General features: G+C 36.6%; 1 protein-coding gene across 3 annotated transcripts in view; it reads left to right on the forward strand.

Annotated features, from left to right (window-relative positions):
* LOC139761443 (uncharacterized) overlaps positions 1–15,893 on the forward strand; it is a 173,652-nt gene extending 157,759 nt beyond the window's left edge. For 2 of the 3 annotated variants that reach the window (XM_071685661.1, XM_071685659.1), the window contains exons 5-7: positions 2,651–2,824; positions 7,271–7,492; positions 9,430–15,893. In XM_071685661.1, coding sequence (XP_071541762.1) covers positions 2,651–2,824; positions 7,271–7,492; positions 9,430–10,389 — 1,356 coding nt within the window. In that variant the 3' untranslated portion in view covers positions 10,390–15,893. The remainder of the gene's footprint in view (positions 1–2,650; positions 2,825–7,270; positions 7,493–9,429) is intronic. The other variant, XM_071685660.1, reaches the window with a different exon arrangement.
* The last annotated feature ends 302 nt before the right edge of the window (positions 15,894–16,195 follow it).

Here is a 16,195-nt window from a genome sequence, read left to right on the forward strand (position 1 = left end):
AGTAGTCTGATAGCTCCTAAGCAATAAGACATAACGTTTATTAGATATGCTTGTTGCTTGGTAGATGTAATTATTTATGAATGGTTTTAAGTTTCTGGCAAGAGGGCAATTTGTAGATTATAGAAATTACCAGTAGCAGTATAGAAGTGTTGATGTGTATTCAAGAAACACATCACTCATAGCAAAGAATGATAAACTCAAGAGAAAATGAACAGGAGTAGGTGAAGGACTCAAGGTGATCACCGTAACTAACTGGCTAGGAACACCAAACCGTACAGATCTGACAAGCACACACAGCTCAGTATTTACGAAATAACCAATCACTTACTCCTCTTATTATGATAACACATGCTTGCAGCAAATTCTTCATGCTGCATTATGAGGTTTCACTGGCACACACTATTGCTGCCTTGGTGGTTAGTCCAAAGTTTGAGAGTGGATTTGGTTCAAAGAGTTACCCATCTTAGCATAGTTGATCATACACAGCCCTACTTATTCCAGCTGACACAATTACCTTGCAGTGACATTAAGTCCGCTTGCTCACAGATGAGTTTACAGGAAGAGTTAAGAAACAGCTGATACTAAAGGATGCACACTGAAGAGCTGGTGACTTGCATGTCTGTGAAGATGCACAGTACAGATACCGAACCATTTATCCTGATTCCAGAAAACCAGAATTTCCAGAAATACAGATATTTTTGAAACTGGCAAGATTTGAATGTCTTGGGCTTCATAGATCAAACAGACCTTGCTTTAGAAGGTTCTTTATTTTCCTTGTATATATTTTACATATATATTAGGCTGTGCTCCAGAAAACCAGAAAATCCTGAAATCCAGGCCGCTTCCAGTTCCAAGCTTTCTGGATAAATGGCTTGATACCTGTGTTTAGAAAGCAATCTAATGGCTCCTTCCTAAATTATTACAGCTCACAGTTGAAACAATTTTTAAACTGCTATGTGAGGCATCACTCACATAAATGGTTCCTTGGTGGTCACTCCAACATTTGCAGGTAGGTATCAAGTACAGAATATCAATTGGGCTGCTTGTCAGCTGAGACAGACAGTGCAGGTTGAGGTTAACACCTGAAGTTGATGATAGTCGTTGGGCTAGAAGAAGAACATCCACCCAACAAAGAGGAAAGGAAAGCTAAAGAACAGGAGAAATTCCAAAACTACTTAATGCATTTGGCTTGTGATAGGCAATCCTAAGAAAAAAGCTAAGAGATTTGGTTTTTACATGCAGTGCATAGAGGACAACCCCTGAGGATTACCTTTGATATGGAGATGTGTAGCCAGAAAGTGATAAGTTAGCCTAAGAAACTTGCCAAATTATATCAACTCAGTAGAGTTGTTCGTTATAGAAGTGGTAAACCAAGAGAGAGCTAAAGAATCCAGTCAGAAAGCAAAAAATAAGAGGCATCAAATGAGGACAGATGACAATACAACTACTCTTATTTCATGATCCATGTGCTGAGGAAGTGTGTAGTTAAACTTGATAGACTATTCAAAACATTGTTTATTGTATTGTCAGAGGAAGGTGTAGAGTGAAAGGAGTGGAAGTGAGCAAAGATCTTTAACAAAAGGAGATCGAGAAATTGCACTGAACTACAGGTCAGCTCCATATAGAACACTGAGAAAGTTAATCAGAAAGCAAATGGATGACTACTTGCAAAAGAGAAACTAATAAAATGAGACGACATGAAATTAGGGAGAGGAGGTCATGCTTAGCAAATCTTTTAGACTTTTGTAACTGTAATGTTTGTTTTAGACAAAAGATATGGATAGCTAGATTTTGTGTTTCAGGACTACCAAAAGATCTGTCACTGTACCTACACAGGGGGTTAGTTAAGAAGATGAATTTTCATAGACCAAGGGACAGGCTTGTTCTCTAAGTAGATTACCTCACATGAGGAAAAAAAAGGGTACAAGTTAGAGGAACATTCTCCAAATTGGTTGGGGGTCATCAGTGGCATATTACAGTATCAGCTTTGGAGACCATTGCTGTTCTTAATCTATGTAAATGACTTGCCAAATGAATTGGACTCTTACCTGAACATTATTGTGGAACGAGGTAGTTTTCTTGATTGTTTTATAGGTGCGTAGTGACTTAATACTTATTTACTTACTACTACTTAATGACTTACTTGCTTACTGGCTTAGCCTGCATATTGTTTTGATTGCAGCTTTGTCCACGTTTTCTCTATTAGTGATACATATGCTATTTGATGTACTTTTGCTTTGCTTCTATCACTGAGTTATGCTATTATCTTCAGGGTCTTAATAAGGAAAACAGCTGAGATGCTTGCTGCTCAATGATTTTTTTCCAGTCCAATATATTTTGTTGAAAGTTTAGATCTCTCAACTCAGTGTTATTCTCCTACTGTCTATAGATTTTGGATTTTTTGTTGATTTTTCTTGGACCCAAAATACGCAAGCATTCTCCTCATCATATTTAAAGTTGTAGCCACTTATGAAGAGTAAGAAAGTATGAGAAACTTAGCTTTATGTCTACAGTCTGTGAATATCATTCTTTTTATTTCTCATTCTGGGAATTCATACTTGTACATCTCTTTCTCAGTGAATGCATATATGATTGAAAATCTACAATTAGTTTTATTAGTTAAAAAGATAATATTTTTTTTCTTTCACAGGACTGGAACACAACAGATGAAATAGAAGTGAAGGAGGAAGAAATAAGTGATGGAATGGAGAATGAGATGATATTTGCAAGAAAATTAGAAACTAGCCTAACTGATACATCTAGACCTAAGTCAAGGAAAACAGAAGAAAAGTATGAAAATAAGAATCAAACCAGCAAATCAGAGGTGAGTAAAAGAAATGATTATTTACCAAGAAAAGGAATAAATAAGAAACGGTTGAAAGTAAATGAAAATGGTTGTAAGGTAATATTTTTCATGATATGGTGGTAAAGATGAATTTATTACACACCAAAATAGGAAATGTTATGGTAAGTGGAAAGGAGATAGTGAATGTCAAAGCCTCTAAAAAGAATGGAAACTCACTGAAACTGATGATGCAGTTGTATGCAGGTGTGATTTGAACAAAAGAGTCAGCATAGATAAGATGAATAACTATTATAGAAAATAAGAAGACTTAGAATATTATGAAAATAAGATTGCTTGTTTTGTGTGAGAAAAAGGAATTTTCATTTGAAAGTGGATAGAGAGGGAGAAGGAGATGGACAATGCTGAGAATTTATGTTTTTATTTAAAATTACCCCAGGACCAATTTCTATGACAGATTCCTGTTTTTACCCGGGACCTTTCTAAACATTCCTGTAGTCCAAGGCTATGCTACTTTCTGCAGCAGGGAAATTTACATTCCTTTTAAGGAAGTTCTTTGTTGAGACTGTACTCCTAATGATACAGCCTTGTCAAAATTGATTTTTCACTCGTGGTATAACCTTACGCAGGCAGAGTCTGGCAACACCAGATAAGATATTTGCTCAGTATATAAGTTAGGGATGAAGGAATGAATAGCAACATAAAAATTGAAGATAATTTTAGAAATACAGTATGCAGGTATTGAGACAGTTGTTGAATAGTGTATTTAATGTTCTCTTAGGTATGATTCTGAACTATGGCTATAGGATGACACTCTATCATATCCACTGGTAAACCTAACCTAGATGATGTGGATTTTTGTCAGGAATATGAGTCATGGAATTGATAGGAATGGCAAGGAGCTGGTGATTTTGGTTCTTTTGATTTTGGAATTCACATAAGTGAAAAATTAGATGGCTACCGTTTCAGCCTTTTTAGGATATATGGATCTTGCAAGTATTGCATTTTCTATTGTTCTTGTAATGATTGCAGTAGCATACTCATTTGTATAAGATTTTTCAGTTTTACTCATATGTGTGGTTTTACAGAGCAGATAGTTTGTTAATATGAATTTGAGAGTGTTGTTGATTGCCAGGAGATTCCTACTTTTGCATAGATTCTGGATCAGTTGCTTCTGTTGGGTGCTATATCCTTAAGAGCCTTAATTCTGTAGCTCTGCAGGCTTTGTGTATCCCTACCCATGAACTTTGTCTTATTTATGGGAAGTATGACTTGCCCTCTGTTAGTTTTTAGAAGCTAGGGATGGTATAAATCGATCTTTTGTGTATTTCAATGGTTTTTTTTTCTCTAATTGTTATTAAAAAATTTTCATGGGTTTTCAGTTACTTTCTCCTGCTGAGCTATGAAAATGTCACAAAGGTTAAGGAAGCCAGCTAGACTGGGTTGAGGACGCTAGATTTTTTGCCTATTTACCATTATCCCTCGGGATAGGGGAGAAAGACTACTTCCCATGCATTCCTCACGTGTCGTAGAAGGCGACTAAAGGGGACAGGAGCGGGGGGCTAGAAACCCTCCCCTCCTTGTATTTTAACTTTCTAAAAGGGGAAACAGAAGAAGGAGTCACGCGGGGAGTACTCATCCTCCTTGAAGGCACAGATTCGGGTGTCTAAATATGTGTGAATGTAACCAAGATGAGAAAAAAAGGAGAGATAGGTAGAATGTTTGAGAAAAGGAACCTGGATGTTTTGGCTCTTGAGTGAAATGAAGCTCAAGGGTAAAGGAGAAGGGTGGTTTGGGAATGTTTTGGGAATAAAGTCAGGGGTTGGCGAGAGGACAAGAGCAAGGGAAGGAGTAGCACTACTCCTGAAACATGAGTGGTGGAAGTATGTGATAGAGTGTAAGAAAGTACACTGTAGATTGATATGGGTAAAACTGTAAGTGGATGGAGAGAGATGGGTGATTATTGGCGCATATGCACCTGGGCACGAGAAGAAAGATCATGAGAGGCAAGTGTTTTGGGAGCAGTTGAGTGAGTGTGGGAGTAGTTTTGATGCACAAGACCAGGTTATAGTGATGGGTAATTTTAATGCAAAGGTGAGTAATGTGGCAGTTGAGGGAATAATTGGTGTACATGGGGTGTTCAGTGTTGTAAATGGAAATGGTGAAGAGCTTGTAGATTTATGTGCTGAAAAAGGACTGGTGATTGGGAATACCTCGTTTAAAAACAGAGATATACATAAGTATACATATGTAAGTAGGAGAGATGGCCAGAGAGCGTTATTGGATTATGTGTTAATTGATAGGCGTGAAAGAGAGACTTTTGGATGTTAATGTGCTGAGAGGTGCAACTGGAAGGACGTCTGATCATTATCTTGTGGAGGCGAAGGTGATGCTTGGTTTTCAGAAAAGAAGAGAGAATGTTGGGGTAATTTTAATGCAAAGGTGAGTAATGTGGCAGTTGAGGGAATAATTGGTGTACATGGGGTGTTCAGTGTTGTAAATGGAAATGGTGAAGAGCTTGTAGATTTATGTGCTGAAAAAGGACTGGTGATTGGGAATACCTCGTTTAAAAACAGAGATATACATAAGTATACATATGTAAGTAGGAGAGATGGCCCGAGAGCGTTATTGGATTATGTGTTAATTGATAGGCGTGAAAGAGAGACTTTTGGATGTTAATGTGCTGAGAGGTGCAACTGGAAGGACGTCTGATCATTATCTTGTGGAGGCGAAGGTGATGCTTGGTTTTCAGAAAAGAAGAGAGAATGTTGGGGTGAAGAGAATTGTGAGAGTAAGTGAGCATGGGAAAGAGACATGTGTGAGGAAGTGCTGGGAGAGACCCAGTGCAGAATGGAAAAAGGTGAGAGCAAAGGACATAAGGGCAGTGGGGGAAGACTGGGGAAGCAGTGATGGCTTGTGTAAAAGATGCTTGTGGCATGAGAAGCATGGGAGGTGGGCAGATTAGAAAGGGTAGTGAGTGGTGGTTTGTGCCAGGGGTGCATGATGTCTCCATGGTTGTTTAATTTGTTTATGGATGTGTTTGTTCGGGAGGTGAATGCAAGAGTTTTGGAGAGAGGGGCAAGTATGCAGTCTGTTGTGGATGTGGATGGAGACATCACGCACCCCTGCCGCAAACCACCATTCACTGAGAACCGATCACTTTCCTCTCTTCCTACACATACACATGCTTTACATCCTCGATAAAAACTTTTCACTGCTTCTAACAACTTGCCTCCCACAACATATATTCTTAATACCTTCCACAGAGCATCTTTATCAACTCTATCATATTCCCTCTCCAGATCCATAAATGCTACATACAAATCCATTTGCTTTTTGAAGTATTTCTCACGTACACTCTTGAAAGCAAACACCTGATCCACACATCCTCTACCACTTCTGAAACCACACTGCTCTTCCCCAATCTGATGCTCTGTACATGCCTTGACCCTCTCAATCAAAACCCTACAATATACTTTCCCAGGAATACTCAACAAACTTATACCTCTGTAATTTGATCACTCACTTTTATCCCCTTTGCCTTTGTACAATGGCATATATATATGTGTGTATATGAGTGGATGGGTCTTTCTTCATCTGTTTCCTGGCACTACCTTGCTGATGCGGGAAACGGCGATCAAGTATGATAATAATAGTGATAATAGTAATAGTAATGAAAAATGATGATGTAATTAAAAATGTTAAAAGTTGGTACATATAATATGGGTAAAAGGAAAACAAATGAAGATCTTGGAAGAAAGAAGGAAAGTCTAAGTTATTAATTGTTGACTGAGTGTCTTTTTAGACAACTTGAATTCAAGTACAGTGTGTAATTTGCACTCGTGAAACTTTTTGTTTACTCCCTCTTTGTTCTTTGTGTTTTGTAGGTCACAAAATTTAGCCAACTTACAGAGTCTAAGCATTCAGCAGTGACAAGTTCGTTATTTATTTATTTATTATCTATTTTGCTTTGTCGCTGTCTCCCATGTTAGCGAGGTAGCACAAGGAAACAGACGAAAGAATGGCCCAACCCACCCACATACACATGTATATACATACACGTCCACACACGCAAATATACATACCTATACATCTCAACGTGTACATATATATACACACACAGACATATACATATATACACATGTACATAATTCATACTGTCTGCCTTTATTCATTCCCATCGCCACCCCGCCACACAACACGTTCATATGTTCCCTTTATGATGCTTGTTGCATTAACAGATGCACTGATGACCTCTCTGTAGTGCCTCCCTCATATACATTTCAAGAACTTTCAAGCATCTGTGATACATTCAATGAAAAGATAAGATTTATTGTTACATCTTTACACAGGAAGGTAAATTAGGATCTCTTTACATTTAAACATTGTATTTGGTCGGTATTTGGTCAGATAAGCATACATGTTAATATTGCCCGATTTATTTAAAATTTCTTCCTTTATTCCCAGTTCATCTCTAAAGACCAGACAGCATTGACGATGAAAGAAAAAGGGCTTGGAGAAATCACAAAGGGTGAAAAGCAAGGAAGGAGTATCGTCACAATGAAAGTAGGAACACGCAGAAAAATCTCAGGAGTGAGTGGAAAGGTACTTAAAAGAAAATTGAAGACAACACTGAATAAGGAAAGTGAACACAAAGTATACACAAACTGTAGGAAATCAGCCAATAAGGTCAGAGTTCTTGATCCAAGTGATTTTGATATCAGAATAGATTTTTAGTAGTGTCTAATACACCTATTTCATGCACTGCACAAAGGTAGTTCACATGCATAATGTCTTTCGATATACAATGAGTATTCCACCTCTCCACAGACTCCTCTGTACTTGCTGCATTTTTAAGTAAACAGTTCCTTGCTCTCTCTTTCACCTTACCTTTGTTTACCTTTCTTTTTTCTACTCACTTCCCATTCTGTTTTGGTGATTTTTTAAATCTTCATTTTCCACATGCTTATAATTTCAGATTTCATTTTTCAGCCTGTTGGTCAGTCTTTACTGTACTCCATGTTATTCTGTCTTTTGTAATTCCCTCCTTTCTTGACTTTGTTCACTCATCAACCACCTTTTAAGAAATCTCTCACAGTTGCATCTGTTATGCTGATCATTGCTCATATAAACACATTGATATATACATTAGGGTGGGTAATATTATTTTTCTAGTACATCTAACCAAATTTAACAGTTCTCATGATTTATGTGTCATGTGTGTAACTGAGTGTTGTAACTGGATCATATTGCCAGGTTTGTTGATCTGCAGATGAATAAGGCTCATACATAAGCAGATGGATAGTATTATAAAAGATAAAACAATTTGATATTAAGCCAGTGCTCTAAACTCCACCCTGTAAAGAATGCATAAATCTAGCAGAATTCCAAGGACTAACAGATGGCATATAATACGAAGAAAAATAGTAAGAAATCCTGGAAATCCTCCCCCTCTTGTTCTTTTATTTGCCAAATGAAGAAACAGAAAAGGGGGCATGTGAGGATATTCCCTCTAAGGCTCAGTCCTCTGTTCTTAACGCTACCTCGCTAACGCGGGAAATGGCAAATATGTATAATTAACAAATCAAACTTTTAATCATTCCAAAACTTAATGATCCTAACGCAAGATATCAGATCCATAATCTTATTAAGCATACATAATATGACTAGTAATGATATTTTCAAGTTTATATACTTGAGAAAATAACTAAATGTATTTTATGTTCCTTAGGACCAACAGATCATGAAAAATATGAAGAAAAATATTAAGAAATATGGTGAACTTATAATAGATTTTATTAAAACATAAATATTTGGCCTGTTTTTCATTCTGAATATGAATCTGTGGTTGAAACATTGTTTGGGGACTATTAATGCTTGTAATTAAGCATTTATAAAATGACTACATGTTTGATGAATTTTATGATTATTCAATTTGTATTTATCAGTCATCTCTTGGTCAGGGGAAGCATTTTGAGATGTTTTCCATGATCAGATTATGTATAGGAACCTTTCATTTTGTTATGTTTCATTTCATAACAAAAGTTTGTTTGGTAAACTATACCCTGAATTTTTTATAATGTTCTTGGGGAAATAGATGTTTTAAAAACCTCATTATGAGGCCTATTTTTTTGGTGAATATTTATTCTGGGATTGAGATGTTTTCTAGTGGCCATTATGTTCTGTAATTGATCATGTAAATGACTACATTTTAAAGTGTTTTGTGATTACTGGCTTTGTATTTATTGGGTATTTGCTAGCATAGGGGAAGCATTATGAGGTATGTTCATGATCATCTTAAGTATAGAAGCCTTTCATTATGTTACATTTAAATTTTAAAGCAAATTTTTTTGAGGAAAATACCCAGAACTATTACTTGTAATTATTCAGTTTTTCTTAGAGAAATAAATTTTGTTTAGACCCTCATTATATCACCTATTTTTCATGCCGATTACAAATCTAGCCTTGAATTATTTGGGGGGCTATTAAGCCCAGTAGTCAAGCACTTAAATGGTTACATCTTTAAAGGATTTTGGGATTACTTGCTTCATATTTATCATGTTATCTGTTGGCCAGGGGAAGCATTATGAGATATTTTGATATTTTTCATATTCTGATATTTACAGATGCTCTGCTTTTCTTCTTCAAGACTTTCAAATGAGAACTGTTCAAATCAAAGGCCATGCACCTCTAAGGGCACCTCAGTTTTTGACAAAACACCAGAAAAAGAAAATAGTCAGAGAAACATGCCAATCACAGAACATCACAGCTTTGTAAAGCAAATATCTTCCATTGAAAAGATAGTTCCTGTTACGGTTCAAACTCATACTGGGATCGCAAGTTTATCATCAAATGGACGTTCAAGTACAAATCAGGAAAATTCTTCAGCTAATTCAGAAACACCATCACCATTATGTGACCCTTTTTCCTCTGATGATTATTCTTTCACGGCCTTCAGGTTACTGCCAAGTGGTAGCCCAAATAACCCTAAAGTATTTGGGAAATGTGTTTCTAAAAGACAGACACCCTTAGAATATGATGGACAGACAGAGATAAACAAGTTAAACAGTGCATCATCAATAGATTCAACTTGTGATAAAGCCACAAAGCAGGATGAGTTGTTTGGAGTTAAGCAGGTTGGTAAGATGCCAGTGATGAAATCTAAGGATGGAAATTTCTTGATTCCCAATCATGGTGGTTCTACATCTGTGCACCATATAGAACCTTCTCATAGTGATTTTGTAGATTTGGAGCCTGTTGGCTCAAAAACTATGCTGGTGAACACCTCTGCTCTAGAAAAATTCACCCAAACCAGAAATAATGAAATAGATGTAGAGTTTGCTCTTTGCCCTTCCTCCTTAGTCACTGTGTTACAGGATGATATATTGATCCCACATTTGCCAACATCTTTTGAAGAAATTTGTGAAAAGCCAAATTACAAATCCATTTCATCACAGGGGAAAAAACGATCTTTTTTAGGCTCATTTGAATATGTCCATCCCTTAACTGTACTAAATATGATGAAAGTTGATAAATATTCAAAAAAATTCACTGGACCTTGGAGATTTTCTGAAGATTCTCCATGAAAAAGGAATGAAAGACAAAAAAATGTAAAGATAGACAATGTAGATGTAATTAACAACTTTAAGATCAACACACAAAAAAGGGCACAAGTAAAGTTTCAGCAAATGATTCATTCAAGAAATTTCTTTTTGTAACAGCAAATAGTGCCAAGGTCTTGCCATCTCATAACTCTCAGGATCTTGTTTATATTTGTATCTATCTAACCATATCTCTGATGTCTATTCCCTCCAGGCATTCCCATCAAGGGGCTGGCCACAGTGATTGAGTCTCCATGTATCCCTGTCTTTATATTCCTCCCTTGCATACATCATTCCACGGATTCTTTCCCCATTTCTATCCTTCCAGTACTCTTCCATTCTATTTCCCCAAGTCACAGGTTGTCTTCCTCTCATATCAATCCTTTGATCATACTATCTTACACTCTCCTTGTAAACTCCCTGTCTCAAGTTCTTTTCACATGCCCAAACCATTCCACTGTACTATGTTTCACCCACTCTATTGCTCCACAGTTCATTTACTTTGCATTCCCTGCCATACCAAATTTTTCATGCACCCCCTCATTATTTTCTTCATTCTGTTTAGTCATACCATTTACTTCTCTCAAATAACTCATGTCCACAACCTGGACTCTTGTGAATATTTCATACAATTTCAGTCACACTGAACAGGCTTCCCTTAAAACTTGTTGCCTTGATCTAGACAGTAGGATGCATTCTAAAATGATTTTTCTTTATTTATGTACATCATCAAATCCCAGTACCACATCTACATCTTCATGATTAAATCAAAAGCTCAGACTTAGAGAAAAATACTTTTGTTAAACTTAAATCTATGGTTGCTGTCAGCAGCTCTAAAAGGTACATAAACAGAAGAATTTCTTTGTACAAGTGAGTCCTTTGCTGCATCTGGGACTTTATTAGACATGTAGAGTGTAGTTGCCACTAAGTCTGAATTGGTAGATGATATTCTTAAGAGAATCACAGATTCTTCCATATTGCTTTTAAGGATTAACATTGCCAGTTGATTTCAGTTTATATAAAGAAGCACAAGGACCTTCACATTGGTCTTGAAGGCATATGTCATACTTCCCCATGAAAGCTCCTTAAATTACAGCAGTAAGTAGTTCTACAGGCATTAAATGTTAGTGGGAATGTTGCCCATGTTATCAAAATTTAGAAAGTAATAAACCATACCCATTTGCATTCCTGAAATGATATTCTTTGCCTTTTCCTCGAGAAGTATCAAGTGATCTGTAAGCATGTCTACTGCAACCTCTTTTATCCAAGGACAAATTTACCACACATAATTTCTAGACACTTTTTAATGTAAACCTCACCAGGATATGAGTACTTTGATATTCACATGAATACCTTCAAGAAAATTTACTTTCATGGGTTATAGGATTACTGTCTCACATTAGTAATGCCCATAACTCCTGAAATGCCAAAATCAGAATACATGAGATTCATTTTGAAAAATGGCATCATTCTGATCTAGAGGGAAGAGCTGTTATATATCTATGTAGCAATTCATATTTCTGTGAATCAGGTAGACTATGCTTTGTCAAACAAATTATGTACTAATTTACTAGTGGTTACATATATCTCAAGGGAAATTGATTGTGCAGGTAGATCACACCACTCCTGCAGAACGGAAACAAAAGCATTATGATTTTCTTCCAATTTAGAATTACTGCTCCTTGGATAAGTTTGAAAGTCCTTAGTATGATTTTGTTTCTGAATCTGTCAAATATAGCTCTGGATTCTCTTGCTGGACTAATTCATCCCTTTTTCAGATGGAGGGTGATCAAGTGTAGTAGAACTTTGAACACTTAATCCATCTTGATTGGACAAAGTACTGCTTAGAAAATTTTCTGTGGAATCAAGGTTTTTGTTCCCACCATTTATAAAAAGAAGCATCAGTTTCTAGTTACTAATTTACAATGTAAGCAAAGATTCCCAGTGCTGCAAGAGTTTGCTGATAGATGGCATTAGCCCATCTCAAGCTTAAATTGGTGCATTCCTGGTACAATCTTTGTGGGTTTTCAGCCCCACTGTCCAGGCTGGGCCCAGCATTGCTTGCTTTTTATGAAAAAATCCAGTCACCCATTGCAGATTCACAAAAAAATAACCAGTTCAAGGCCTTATGATGTAGTGAAGTAAGAATCAGGTGCAATACATTTTTTATGAGTATATTAGTTCAAGCACCACACTCACTTATGGTCACTTTCCTCATGCATGTGTAGAGTCATGCATAGACATTGTCAAAATCAGGAGAGACATAGCATTTGGCACGTACCTCTAGTAAGAGATTGTAAAGATTACGCACGTATGATATCTACATGCTTTGGAAATGAAATCAAACATTTTATTAGAACTCCCTGCTTCATGGTTTGTTAATGAAATCATTGTATACTGTCAGAAAGCTCAGAGGTACAAGTTTGTCTCATAAGGCATAGAACCTTAAGAAGCCTGATATTTTTGGAACTCTTTCTATCTATTTATATCTCTGCTCTTTTGGGAAGAACCCTGATATTTTTGGAACTCTTTCTGTCTGTCTATCTATATCTCTGTTTCTTTTGGGAAGTCCCTTATGGAGATGGCCACAGCAAAAGCTGTCTCCATAACTGGTGAATTCCAGTGCTGCTTCTTAGACTTTTCAGTTAGAATTATCTTGAGCAAGCTTTTGGGAATCCCAACAATTGAGTACATTTTTACATCTTCAGTTCTCAGATTTAATAGATAACCAAAATGCAACCCTGCTTAAGTATGTCCATGATGATAAGAGCAGGACACAAGACTGGGTGAATAAGAAAGAGGCTTGCAATTGGATGCACAGGACTGTATAACAACCAATGGTGCAATGTATAAAGGTCATAGTCATGAACAGATGGAGCAAGGGTGTTGTACTTGAGAAATCTCCAATTGCCTCCTCAGGAATCTTTAAATGGCTTTCGGAGATATTCTTGAAATATTCCTGTACAGGATGTATGACTTTGGGAGGATCAGAGGCTGCATTAAGTGGTACTTGCACCAATTTATGTACACTGAAAACTGGTGTAAGTTAATCCATCAGTTTAGAAATGTAGTGTAAAAACTCTGAATTTGTAATGATACTTATCCATTAAGATGTATGTAAGATATAAGTTTTAAAAGTTTAGGCAATCTGTTGAAAAGATCCATAATAGTTTACTTTTACAGCATATAATGTGTTTAATGATTTTCAAAAAAATTTTGTTTTGTTTTTAGCATGTTTATGTGATTTTGAGTAAGTTATTGACAACCCATGCATGACCTGTAAAATAGGTCAGTTAGTGTTGATATACCAGGGGTACAGAATGTATGAACCATTTTGCATGTGTAAATGCAGGATTTCATATTTTCTAGTACCTCATAGATTATTGTATTTTTCTACAATTTAGGAGATAGTTTAGATTGTATTTCTGTTCAGTTCAACAAGACATTCATAACCACAAAATAGTGAACATTCATGTAGTTTTACACAGGACTGAGTGAAAACACATACATACAAGCGTGGGCTTCCACTGTATAGCGGTTAGCATTGCTGATCATGAATTACACATGGTCTTTTCCAGGTTTAAATCCTGGGTGCAGCAGTCAGCCCACAGCTAATTTAGCAGTTCAGGGATACTTGAAAAATGGATACCTGGCTTAGGCTGGGCTGTGTGTATATGAATACACATACAAATTAAGAAATTCATATATATAATATTAAGAGAGAGGGCAACATGAGTGTAAAACTCTTCCCATAACACACAAATAATTATCACAAATAGTGATTATGCACACACACACACACACACACACACACACACACACACACACATGCACACCTCCTCGGTGTCGTGGTTAGCATTGCTGATCCTCATGCATGCAAAGGCTGCATGGGATCAAACCTGCACAGGTTTGAATCCTAGGCACAGCAGCAAGTCTACAGGCCATCTAGGTATTTCATAGGGGCTGGTTGATGAAAAAGGCACTTGGCATAGGCTAGGGTATGTGTGTGTGTGTGTGTGTGTGTGTGTGTTCATACATACAGAGGAGGAAAGACCTGTTACATATATATATGGTTAAGAGGCAAGGCAATACAAGTGTAAAAATCACAACCTGTAACACACAAATAGTAATCACACATATATCAAGAGATAGAGCACCAGAGTTGAAACCCCCCCTTGTACTCCCTCTTTTACAGTACTAATAGGTAATTGATTATAAGTAAAAGAAGAAAAAAAAGATTATATTTAAGAAGTTGTTTGATAGTAGAGAATGATTAGGTAGGTAGTAGTAGCTAGGCAGCCAATAACTAGGGAGGTACATTACCAGTACTACCCACCTGGGTATCAGGAGGGTTAGTGACATGTGGTGCATGAGCCAGCATTTTAATGGTTGTCAAGTTGCACTCCTTTGACCCAGGTAGCTGTCTTTTCTTTCTGCCTCACTAACATGTGGACTACTGGTATTCTGTCTACAAACATACAATCTCTCCTTTTTATGTGTAACACTTAACAACTTTTAACTCACGCAGCTCATTCCTTGTAACTCTAGCTAGATTTTCCTGTAGTGAGCACTATGCACTAGCCCTGCCTTTTGGCAAAATGGTAGGAGTAGCAGATAGAATTAGTAAGCAGGATTATTAGGTAGAAGCAGTAGGTAGGTGCATTAGATAGGAGTCATTAAGAATATTAGATAGGAGCCTCTGCAAATACTACACTAGACTTGCCTTTTGCCAGTGGCCACACAAAAGGATGAGAAGCGGTGCTGGAATTCTTTACTTATGGAGACTGTGGCCACAGTTTGAGGGAGTTCCAACGAGAATGGGTGTCAGAGGTACAGCTAGATAGATAGATAGATAGATAGATAGATAGATAGATAGATAGAGAATGATCAAGAGATGGGGCCCCCACAAGTGAAAATTTCCTTACCCATACAGTACAAATATGTAATTACAAACACACACACATACACACTTGTTTGATTTTACACACAATAATTGCTCCATGTGTGCAATTTGAATATGCATTGTTTTCTTTTGTATAGCATATGGTAAAATATGACTGAATAAAGCATTTTTTTTTATTTTAGTTGATCAGTTCTTATATTTCAGTGTCTCCCAAGTGGATCTGAAGGCAGTTTGTCAATTTATTACTCATTGTAGGAGGTATTATTGCAAGTGTACTTTAATAACTTTACCTTCTGGTGTTGAGACACATTAACTCTTGCCATTGTTGATGAAAGTAATTTTAAGTCCATTATTACTGGTATTGAGTTGTAGCAGAGAAAGATTTGTTACACAACTAAGCACTCTAGTTCAGAATTATATGTAATGTTTAGAGAATAGAAATTTGTATTGTTTCTTTTTTGAATAAACAGAAATTTGTATAGTTTCTTTTTTGAATAAACAGAAATTTGTATAGTTTCTTTTTTGAATAAACAGAAATTTGTATAGTTTCTTTGTGGAATAAACAGAAATTTCTTTGTTGATGAAAGTTTTGTTTCTCCAACTATGGTGTGGGTGGCATTCTTGTCTCATAAACTTGATGGCTATCATAAAGAAAAGACATTAAAGAGATACTGTTGATAGCTCAATCACTCCATATACTGCTTCGAGAATTTACAAAAGGCAAGTTGTCAATAAAGGGTCAAATAGACCAAAGACCAAGATATACAATCAACGCATCAGGGTATAAGTGAAGAGTTTTACATAAGGTTTGGATGTATTTACCTGAGAAGACTTGAATTACTGAACACTACTACACTAGGTGTGGGATAGTGTGTTGAGAGATATCTG

This window comes from Panulirus ornatus, chromosome 40 (assembly GCF_036320965.1).
Source record: "Panulirus ornatus isolate Po-2019 chromosome 40, ASM3632096v1, whole genome shotgun sequence".
Taxonomy (NCBI): domain Eukaryota; kingdom Metazoa; phylum Arthropoda; class Malacostraca; order Decapoda; family Palinuridae; genus Panulirus; species Panulirus ornatus.